This window comes from Heliangelus exortis, chromosome Z, assembly GCF_036169615.1.
Source record: "Heliangelus exortis chromosome Z, bHelExo1.hap1, whole genome shotgun sequence".
In the NCBI taxonomy this organism is placed as follows: Eukaryota; Metazoa; Chordata; class Aves; order Apodiformes; family Trochilidae; genus Heliangelus; species Heliangelus exortis.
Genome location: NC_092454.1, coordinates 21,883,488 through 21,895,611, shown reverse-complemented (window position 1 = coordinate 21,895,611; position 12,124 = coordinate 21,883,488). Strand labels below are relative to the sequence as shown.

General features: G+C 38.2%; 1 protein-coding gene across 5 annotated transcripts in view; it reads right to left on the bottom strand.

Moving 5' to 3' along the window:
- The window catches only part of ZNF462 (zinc finger protein 462), a 95,179-nt gene that overhangs the window by 32,459 nt on the left and 50,596 nt on the right, over positions 1-12,124 (bottom strand). For 4 of the 5 annotated variants that reach the window (XM_071731950.1, XM_071731949.1, XM_071731952.1 and 1 more), the window contains 3 exons: positions 11,228-11,331; positions 7,977-8,095; positions 3,615-3,806 (listed from right to left, as the gene is read on the bottom strand). In XM_071731950.1, the coding sequence (XP_071588051.1) occupies positions 3,615-3,806; positions 7,977-8,095; positions 11,228-11,331 (415 nt within the window). The remainder of the gene's footprint in view (positions 1-3,614; positions 3,807-7,976; positions 8,096-11,227; positions 11,332-12,124) is intronic. The other variant, XM_071731953.1, reaches the window with a different exon arrangement.

The window sequence follows — 12,124 nt, the reverse complement described above, 5'->3', positions numbered from 1 at the left end:
CTTTGGGAGGGTGGAGGGATGGTAATAGAGAACAGTTGTGTCCTCTGATTTCTGGTCAGCTCAAACCACTAAGCAGTGACACACTCAAAGATCATAAAGGTCTTTTCCAACCAGAAAGATTTTGTGATTCTGTGAGAAACAGAACTACACTATCAGGAGACCAAAAGATAATTTTATCATGATGACAATCTTATAACTCAACAAGAGCTGGACACTGCAAACCATTCAGTGCCCCTGTGTTATGCAAAGCAGAGAAAAGTTGTATTAGTGATCAGTGTTTACTTATTTATTGTGACCAAAACAGAAGTTAGATTAGGATACACTTAAAGCTGTTTCCTTACATACCAAGACAGGCTAAGTGCATTGATGTTGTTTAGCCTAGAGAAGAGAAGGCTCTGGGAAGGACCTTCCAATACCTGAATGTGCTTACAGAAAAGCTCAGGACAGATATTTCACAAGGGTATGTAGCGACAGGCCAAGAAGTAATGGCCTTGAATTGGAAGAGGGTAGATTTAGTATAAACATTAGGAAGAAATTCCTCACTACGAAGAGTGGTGAGACATTGGGATAGTTCACCCAGGGAAGATGCAGATGTTCCCTCCCTGGAAGTGTCCAAGGACAGGCTGGATGGGGCTTGCAGCAACCAAGTCTAGTGGAAGGTGATCCTGCCCATGGCAGAGGGATTGATGAACTAGACTGAGTACCTAGATGATCTTCAAGTTGCCTTCCAAGGCAAACCATTCTATAATTCAATGAAAATATCTCCCAACATGCAAAGAGAAGTGGTATTAAAAAACAGCATCTTCCAATAATGTCTTTGGAACAAAGCCACCTATGCTGACTCACCAAGACTGACACAATTACCTTCTTTCAGTACTGCTCTCAGAGGCATACAAGCACTGAAGTGGTTGTGGTTGCTTTCTAATGACAAAGTAGTTCCTAAAATATTCAGTGCCTACTCCACTTTAACTCACACCCCTGAGAAGTATATTAAGTAACCAAAACATATCCAGGATATACAGCTGAACACGTAAGCTTCCTGCTACCAACACAGAACTAAGACAGATGAGTCACAGAAATTTAAATATATTCACAAGTTTTAAAGACTACATCAATTTAAAAGAACAAAAGACATTTTCTAAGAAAGGCCCTTTAGGGAATAATTTACCCAGGAAAAAAAATAACATCAGCAGAAGTTCCACCATACTGTTGTCCCCAAACTGTTCCATTTACACATTCACTCTGCTACTACAATTCAGTACATACTTCCCTTGTCTCCATTTTTACAGTGCTCAACAAGTGGCAAGAACAGTTCTCTTCAAATACACCCAACTCATCCTGCTCTATGTCCTATTCCAACCACAATATTCATCTACTGACAAGAACACACACTTTCTGCAACCATTTCAGTTATACTAGCTTGCTGTATGCCTATCAACCTATGAATCAATTTAGGAACAACATGATGCAATCTTTTGTCTGCCTTTGACCCCAGCCCTAATTCAATTTTGTATCCCCAGTCAATTAACTTCATCTCAACCCACACTGCAGATTATTTATACACACTAACACAAGCATAATTCAACTATGCTACAACATATTAGCCCAACTTAATATTGCTGAAGACAATAGTGTCTGTCACACAGACCAGCATTTCCTGTTACTGGGCCTACTCTTTCCTCTAGTCTTATATCTCACCTGCAACTTGCAGGCATAGGCCACAGATATATTGATTTATACCCGTCTAAAAACCTTCTGAAAACCAGAAGAGCAGCCATAATTAGCCTGAGCTGCAACCAACTTCCTAATATAAAAAACTTAGTTAAAACAGGTTATTCCTTCCTCAAGAAATGACTGAAATATTAACATGATTACTGTAACACCTGTACTCATCTGAGTAGCTTCCCAGCAGATGGCTTCTATTAATATGAAAGCAACTTAACCTTTAGCTGCTTAAAGGTAGTCAAACTAACTGGGACAAATAGTGGGATTTCAGACTGCAATACACATCTAGGTAACAGACTCAGCTTCATGAAATGTTTTTGCTAATAGAGTCATCATTTTATGTACTTTCCTCAAGGCTAAAAACTACATTCTACAAAGATCTGCACTCAGCTTTTAACTTTACTAACCAGAGCTTTGAGCTCCTGGGATAAGCAAAAAAAAAAAAAAAAAAAAAAAAAAAAAAAAAAAAAAAAAGAAAAAGAGGAAATGAAAGTATTGCCCTATATCTCTCAATGCACCATTGCTACCAAGAGACAGTTAACAGACAGGCAAGACAAGGACAGCCACTGAAAATTATTCTTCACTTCTTAGTATGGGAATATTTTTTTTAAAAAAGGCAATAAAAAGACAGCAGAATACATCACAAGATGTACTCTGCCTGTTGGAATAGTTTAAGATAGCATCAGCAAAAATAGAAGTTCATTTAGGAGTCCTTACTGCACTATTCCAGCCAACATTTTGACAAAGGTAGTGTCAGAGCAGCTGGTCAAAATCTTTTGGTAACTTTCTGGTTGTGGTTCCAGAAGAGAGTTGGTGAACCAAAAAATATTATTCACAACTCCCTCTTTCTGCAATACTGTATTTCTATGCTGATCACTTTTTTCTTTAGATTCCTTTCTAGCATTTTGTAAGCTTATTTCTTATCTTTCACTTTTTCTGCTGAAGAAAGAAAGATACCTCCCATCTGTAGTTCTCCAAGCAAATCAGCAACAACAGAAAACCCTAGGAATCTGAAAAATCTGGAAAAAAAGAGGTATTTTTTTCCCGTTTTTCAATATGCCATCCATCCATCCCAGTTCCTTCAATATCTACAGAGCTGAACCTTTCATTTACAGTCATCTACATTCTCTTCCTGTGTCAATACAACTCATCCAGGGATTAAGATCTTTTTCCCAAAGACCATACTTAATCGGCAGGAAATGACACCTAAAACATGCCTTATAAGCTACCTCTTAAAAAGCATTACCATTACAATACCACACAGCACTCGTCTTTGAGTTTGCATATTCCCTGTTAGCTATGCCCCTCCCTCTGATGCTTTCCAAGTATATTCTGCATATTCCTCCAGTACAAGGGAAATAAGAGCTTTGGATAGAAAATAAAATGTTTCTCAGATTCTTCTTTCTGCAGGTACAGGTCGTGTGAAGGTGCTTTTTGTGTCTCCTTTGTAGCAAGAATAGTAATTACTTTTACCATCATTACGGGTTCACAATTTAAGCTTCATCATGTGATTTTGCCTAGATAAAGGGGTGTTTTTCAGGAGCACAGATGGAATCAGAGGATCTCTTTCCTACTTACTATCAATTGTAGCTCTGCCTTTGAAAATTTTTGGCAGTTTAAATGTTTGCTAAGAAGTAAAGCCAGCACTGACATATTCTGAAGTCAGTTGGTGACAGGACAAGTTCATGTAGTATGAACTGGTGAGGACCTAGTGCAGGCCAGTTCCTACAGCACCATGCTTACTCTCGGTCGTGATGCAACTTTTGTTTTTTCTAAATGATCAAGGAAGCTGCTTTTTTATCCAAGCTGCCTGCTGTAATTTTTGTTTTCAATAAAAATATGAAGTGGCACCTTAGACAATTAAATTCTTGCTCTGAGGCACCTCTTACCATTAGAGTCCTCCACTTCTTCGGCAGCAGTGTGGTTCTTGGAGGTGTGATGGGCGTGTGAGGCTGCAAAGTTGACATAGCGGGGTCTTGGTAGTGTCAGTGCTTTCCCATGCACTTTCAAGGAGTGCTCTTTCAGCTGGCTGATAGTCATGGTGGAAAATGAGCAGGAGGAACATTTGTAGGCATGTTCACCTGGGTGAGCGAAATACAGGCAAGTCATCAGCTCACAAAAGAAACAAAATGGGGCCCCCATACTTCTCTTACTGAACTCGGCATTAAAATTCCCATGGACTCTTCAGTGAAAGTCTGATCCCAGAGAGAACAAGCTATGCATATCTCCTTGTTGGAGCAGGCTGGAGACTGTAGATATAGACCCCTGCTTTGGACTAAAGAATCACTGACAGCTGCAGATCCTTGTAAAATGACAGATGCCAAAAAAGCTACCAGACTCTTAGCATGCCTATGTTGCATGGTATGAGAAGAAAACAGACTCTGGGATGAAAATGGAGTAATTGAATATAGCACTTCCAAATTTCTTTGGGAGAACAGCAACTAGAGAGGGTGAAGTCATCTGTTTCTGCATGCAACGCATCCAGAGGTCATTATTAATGAAGAAAGAACACTACAAAATGCTAAAAAATGTGCCCCTAGAAAAGAAGAAAAAAAAAGGCAAGAGAGGGTGGGGAGGAAAAAAGATTTGTATACAGGGAAGGTCAGATTTTCCTTATAAAAAACCATCCATTAGGCAGGAATAATCTTCACACAACTGATAACCAAATCCTGGTTGGTTTACTACAAGAAGTCAACATAGCAATACAGAGAACAGTGCATATCTGTAAGGCTATGTGAAGTATGTTATGAAAAAGCACTAAAAGAAGTGAAAGAATGAAAGTAATGAATAGTAGTGAATTTAATTTTTAATAAATTCCAAGCCACAGAGACAGCAAACAAGGGGAAACAAATCCTGAGACAAGATTTGTTTTGCTTTAAGCATGGAGGCAACTGGAATGCAAAGTGAAACTGTCCCAACACAAACAATGTAAAATATTATACAGGTGCCACGATACTGGAAGTATCGTTTTGGAAGTGCCACTTCCATGTGTAAGAGCAACACTGGCCACATAAGAGTTGTACATATAGTTCCAAAACCAATATAGGAGTGAAATATTCATCAAAAGTAATAGGAGAACAAGAACAGCTTATGTCTTCCATCTCTCAACAAATTTAGAAAACAAAGTTTTCAAACAGCATTTTTTCCAGCACCAGAAATAAGTGAAGCAAAAGAGAATGTGAAAACACATGTATTGCAGCAAGTCAGAGTAAGCACACATGAAAAGATTAGCAACCATCCCACATTAAGTAACTCCAGAAAAACTATGCTAATCATGAGGAAAAAAATGCAAATTCTGAAGAAGTTTCCTTTGGCATTTCTGAAAACGAATAGATCTGAAATGGTGAAACAAGAAATTGTCCCACATGCTTTTTCAAATTACATTCCTCACCTGAATATTATATCATATATAATTTTTCTTTTTACAAGCATAAAGAAAACATTTTTTGTATAGCACACACATCAATGGAACAGGATAATGTAAAGGAGGAAAGAAACTTCAAGGTAAGATACCAATGTGATACAGATATAGACCTTCACAGTTTGCCAGTAAAAAGATTCCTGAATAACAGCATGCAGCAACTATTAGCTTAAAAGCATCACATGACATTAAGGCAAATAGAGGATGGTAACATATTAAGCAGCCTAGACACAACTAATACAGCCACTAATCAGCCATAACAGCTCAGGTGAACATCAGCATAACAGGATGTTTTTGATTGCAGAGGAAAGGCTAGTGTTTGGCTTAATAAAGCCTTCTGTACCATATTGACTGCTGGTTTTGCATTTAATAAATCCATTCTATTAATACATGTACAAATAAACAAATCTAAAAATTTACGTGATGGGTCTGAACACCCAGTACATACTCAAAGCATTATGTTCCAGATAACACAGAAACTGACAAGCACCAATACTCTGTCTTACAAACACCCATTTGTGCATGTAGTGCATTTGATGTAATGACTCATAAAGCAAGGACATTAGAAATAATAACAAAGGCCCCTCAAAAGATGTAAGGAAACAAAAAAACAAACAGGTGAAAAAGTTCAGATGGAAGCAACAGAAGGTTCATATGGAGATACTGTAAACTGCTCTGCTTTATGGCTAAGGAGATGGCACATACTGGATGTAAAAATGAATGCCAGAAACACTGACTGGTACCAGCTGTCAGGCAAGAACACATTTTATAGTCCAGTGAATTTTGACCGATTCCCAGAAAATAAGGGAGAGAGGCAGACTGAATTAATAGAGGTCAGGATTTTACTGAATTTTAAAGATCTTCAGGAAACTTCAGAAAAAAAATCAGGGGAATTGAAGCTTCCACTGCTAATAATGCTAAACTGATGAGATGATTGACAAGAGACAAAAAACTGGTAACATTCAGAGAACCACTGTATTACTGAAAAACTGGGGAGACTAAAGAAAAGTCTTCTAAACATGTTTATTCAGTATATTTATTGCTAACGGATCAGCTCAAAACACAACAAAGCAAAGCTCTACTGAAAAACACAAGCAATTTTTCTGTGATGTGATTATTCGTGTGATAGAAATGGATATGAGGCAGAAACAGATCATAATCCTTTGGAAACTACACAACTCATTGTGCAAGCACTATCTAGGCAATCATGAAATTATGTTCCTGTTTGATGCAAAACAGGAATGTCCACTAACCAAGTTCAAGAGCATTAATTCATAATAAACAAATCAATGAGTTACATGGAGAGAAAGGTGAAGTAAATATTAATTGCATGCTAACTTTGGCTCTAAAAAGCTGGGAGGTTCAAACCATACAACACAAAGTAGCCCAACTGTACAATAGCATAAAGAAAACATTATTTTATGGTTGATGAAGATAAAGAACCATGTCACCTCCGTCCAGGATGTAGGACTCTGTATACTGGAACTGCTGCATACAGTTGTATTTCCTAGAAGGGATAGAACACCATGGTTCCATACAACAGGAGGTTGGTAAAAGTTAACCTAAAGCCAATACCCATCCAATTACACAAAAGGGTCTTGGCACAAGCTCTGTGAAATCCAAAATCAATAAAGGAAATGAAGTACAAGTCACCATCAAGCCTGCCTACATTTTTTTAGATGAAAAGTGTCCTTGGATCCATGGTGAGAATTAATACATTTTTTTTTTTTTTTAATCAGCAGAGAGTTATAAACTCTTTCTGCCTTTTCTGCCCATTTTCCTGATTCCTCCCCCACCTAACCTGAGTTATATGACATAATGTAAACAAATAATAAAGGAACATACTTCTACCCCTTTTTCAAGGGCTACTCCTGTACCAGGAGTTTCTACTTTTTAGCAACAAGTCTTAACAACTGGGCTAGTTTGCAGGTTTTTTTGACTGGTCAATACGCTGTTATTTGCACCAGAATGCATGTATGGAGTGCAGTTTGAGGGTTAATGTTTTTGTCCATTTAACCATAAAGATGCAGCTGTAGCTAATGGAGCCACTGGCTTTTGACTCCTATCTTCTGTTAACATTCCTATAATGCATAATATATAACAGTCCCAGGAGTCTAAGGCAAAGGAATAAATATAAGCGAATTCTGAATCTTGAACTTTTTAATAATCAAAGTGCAACACTTCCAGGTGATTTATCCTGTATACACATCACCTTCCCAATTCCTGTTCATCACAAGAGTGTCTGTTAGCTTGCTTGTATGGATTCCGTACTGCAATACAGATATTTGCAAGACAAATTTCCATGGATGATAATGAAATTGCACCACTCTCATTCTACTGCAGAGAGATCTAACTCCCAAAGTTTTCAAACTTTGGTTTTAACATAAAAGACAGCAAAAGACTGTACCAAAACCAGGGTGCAGTCCACAGTCCTTTTCCCAGAGTCACCTAAAGTGCCAAGTAAATAAACATATAGTGGAGCTCACTGCTAATCTGTTAAGACACCAATGGAATAAGAAGACTGATTTAAATTTCTCTTGGAAGCCAGCAGAAATAATGAGAAAAAATTACTCATATAAAGTATATTAAAAGTAAAGGAAAAATTCTTGAAGTATTCATCACTTCTAAATTCTTGTCCTTCCAAAAGCATTATCCAAACTCCAGCTTATTACAACAGGTGCATAGGCTGGCCAACCCTTAAAATCAATCCTTAAAATCTTACCCAAATTCAGTGACAAAACATGTGATTCAAATCAGAATCTGTGATCAGCAGCAAGAACACATGGGCCATTTCAGTGGCTGCACTGCAAAACTGAGAGAGAGAACTTACCAGCATGAGCCTTGAGTATATGGGTTTTCAGGCGGCTGTTATAAGAGGACTTGAATGGGCACAGTTTGCAACGGAAAGGCTTATGGTGTCCATGATGGGTCTGCATATGACGATCCAGACTTGAAAAGAGAAAGACAGAAAAGGGAAACACAGAAGAGTAAATAATTTCAACTATTCATACAGATGCAAAGCAAAACACCTAGCATCAGTAACAAAAGAAAGAGGCAGATTAGGCTCAACTACTCTTTCTCATACTCTCTCTTAAAATTCAACAGGTTTGCTTACAGAATAAAACAATTTCTAATCTGAGGAAAAAAAGCAGAGCTGACACCAGTTCTGTTAAGCAGAAAGCAAGCTACTTTAGATAAACTTATAGGGTAAGATTAGTATAAATTAAATTATATGTGACCCAGACTTAAAGAACCATATAAAGAAATGAGGAACAGACAATAATAATAAAATTATGATCACCATGATTTTCTCCTGGCAAACATTTTTGTGAAAATATGCACTCTTTTTCTCTGTTGAGGAGGGCTGGGGTGGGATGAAGAAGGAATAAATTTGACCAGCTTTACTGAGGAAGCCTTCATTGGTTACAGCAGCAGAAGATTAGAGATCCTGCTCTGAGGAGCATGCCAGCAGGCTGCAGCTGATGAGTTCCAGGCAGAAGAGTTTCAGAAGGTAACAGTGTGTAAGGTTCTGCATGAAGCTCAACTAGAGAAGAAGGGATGGCAAAGACCAGCCTTTGCTTTCTTCATGGAAACTGGAAGTTACAGACAGCCTGAATACTGAGGGGTGGTCAACACCTGCTCTCTCTCCACAGCTTCTCATAACAGCTGAGTAAAATTTGGAAGGGAAAAGAGGATATTATCCATGTTTTCTAACAGAAAATCAAACTTATTCTATCTGATTGAGCACTGCAAAGCTCTGCAGCACTTCATGAAGTTGATAGTCATGAATTCACAGTCTTTAGGTGGCAGGCAGGTAATTTCAGCTCAGACTGTAAATATTTTCTGTACAGCCTCTTCCTTGGACACACTCATGCTTTGTTATCCAATCTTAGTTTGAGTTGTCTTATGCATGAGGACAAAACAACAAGTACAGCACACTCACTAGAGGAGTAGTAATTTGGCAAAACAGCAACCCACAGCCACCCCTCCCCCGACATTTTAATTTTAGATGCAATTCAGGCTGTTTACTAATATTTTTCCTAAACTGTCCATTTCTTAATGACTATCAATATGTAGATCAAGTGGAGGTTGTTCCAGACTTTCCAAGCTACAGAAGACTGTCATGGGATCTTTAGTCCCCTCCTGACAAGAACTTGACCCAGAAAATCCCCATGTACAAGAGCTAACACTGAAGTTTATGTATCCGAGGATCTGATGACAGAAAAAAATAACAAATGAACTTATGTCTCATCTCAGGGCTGTTTCATAAAAATACAATGTCCTAGAAATCCAAGACTGAGTTTGTGGCAAGATAAAACGTACAGCTTTTCCAGATAAATGGAAAAAATATCTCCTAAATGAGTAAGACATTGACTTGCAGTGAATACTTCTCAGAACAGAACTTGTTTTTAATAGCCGACAGAAAATGAACCTACCTAACAATTTAAAAAGACTGACAAAAAATTATACAATACATATCACATTGTTATAAATGTGTATCTTAAGATACTCTCCACAGCAATAATTAAAACTATATTCACAACCACATACGTGGCCAGCAAACTTGTTCCAAGGCATTCTTTTAAGTTTTGGTCAGATCTGGGCTGTTTAAATATTTGATTTGGTTTCTTCCACATACATTATATTCCAAGAGAGCAATACCATTAGAAAAAAAAAATTCAAGATGGAGCAGACAGCTTCAACAAAAAAAAAAATTCAAGATGGAGCAACAACACCAACACCTATTAGCAAGGTAGGCAATACTTGAAGAGTTCTTCCCTGCCATCCACCACTTTTTGAGTTGTTCTTCCACTTGTATGACATAACTTCATTCACTTCCTAGATACAAAACAGTGACTAGAGGCCAAACTAGCTCAAGTCTAATTTTGGAAGCAAACCAGTTTACCAGACAATTAGAAGGTAGTGTAAACAATGTGATGAAAAAGTGTTCTCCATGGCCAGCCTTGCCAAAGCAAAGTGGTGTATGCCTGGTAGCACCCATCCTTCCTCCAGTCCCTTTCTTACTGTTGGCTGCTCAATCCCATGGACCTTTTCAACCATGCAACCCAGACTGTGGCATTAGCTTGCAACACTGTGACACCAGCAGAAATCTTGCTTTATGATAGGAGTTTAAAAATACTTTTTATCATGCTTTCTCTCCCACATGCAAACATGTTACATGCATTTGATTGCAAAACAGTAACAAACATGAATGCCTGCATCAAGAGCACGTGTACCCCTCATGTTTTGTTAAAATAATAGATAAGCACCTCTCCCCCCCAGAAAATTTGTACTTGTGAATCAGTCCAAGATGCCAGTGGAAAATTTCCCACAAACCCCATCTTATGGTGGTTTGCCACATACATATCACTACTGTAAAAATATTTTTTAAAACCACCAAGCTAAAGGCAAAGTTAGCTTTATGGAAACAAATCTTAAGAGACAGGACTATTAATGATGACTGTATTTTTCATGTGCTACATCTGACAAGGAAATGGGCTGAGGGAATCTCTAGTATACCACACTGGTGCGAACTTAAAATATTTATAGCCTAAAATGGCATACCATAATTTTAAAAAAAAAAAAGAAAAAAAAAAAAAAGAAACAAGGTAAGTTTTTGATAGTTATTTCATCACTAGAAATTATAACTCAGCCATCAAAGAACTGTAATAATTATACACAAGGTAGTGACACACAGCATGAGTGCATTATATGCGAGAGATTAACAAGGAAAATACTTTCCTCTTCTTGACTTTTAAGTCTCATGCATTTGACAAGGCTGTGTAAGTGGTGGTCTTCACTGTTTGCCTGTTTTAAGAAGTCTTGATTTTTTGTTTGCATGCTTTTTTACCACCTTCCAAAAAGAGGGGGCTTAAACAAATTCAAGAAGATAGAAAAATGTGACCTTTCATAAATAGCCACTCACAATGGCCAAAGATTTTGCAGCATGGAAAATACCTAAATGCTAAAAAAACTGTTGCTCAATATCAAGTTCAGGATGATCTACTTCAATGTCAACCCACAAAACAGTAGTGCTGGTTTGCGCTTCTTTTGAAAACAAAACAAAAAGCCACAACTTACTTGTGCCTGAAAGCAGAGACAAAGGAGCAATACTGGCAGCTGTACTTGTCTTCTCGGGTAAACATGGCCAGAGCCAAGTGACTCCTCTCGTGAGATCGCAGACCCTGCATAGACATCAAAACCTGGTCACACTGGCTGCAGTGGTAGCCCCCAGGCCTGCTTTCATCTTCCAAGGATGTTCCATACTCAGCTTCTTTAAATTCAAGATTGCCAGGGTCTTTGGCTCCCTCACAACCCTCCATCAAAGTTGTATTTGGACAATCTTCAGCTTCCAGCTAAAATACACATACCCTCCCACCCCCCAAGCCATGAATTCTCTCTCCCTTCTGCCCCTCACTCTCTCCCATGTGTTCACTATAATGCCTAGGTTTTGCAATGTGTTACTTTTCTAAATGTCCCTACATAAACTCCACACCTATGGCCAGGGTCTACTCTTGGGAGGCAAAAATCTTATTATATCTATTATATACATACATATGTGTGTAAAAATGATCTCACTCCTTGGTCGCATTTATGTCAGATAACCCAGAAAGACAAGACACTGAATAAGCTATATTTCAATAGTCTTGTTGTGAAACTTCTACACTTGATCAGGTAAGCAAGGTATAGAGAAAGTACATTTTTGTTTATTTGGCTCTAGCTTATAGTGTATCTGCTCCGCAGACTAGATCAGTAGTCTTAGTCTACAGTGGACTTGTCTATCAGTGTCAAATATTCAAGAAAGAAGTTGTCATTCTTAACACCCTGGAATCCTCTTTAAAACTAAAAAGCGAGCAGAAAGTCCTTTTTTCCCCTTTTTTGCCTTTCCTTCCCCTTCCCTTGCCTTTCCGTTTCCCTTCCCTCCACCTTCCCCTTCCCTTTTCCTTTCCCCTCTTCCTCTCCTTTCCCTCTTTTCCA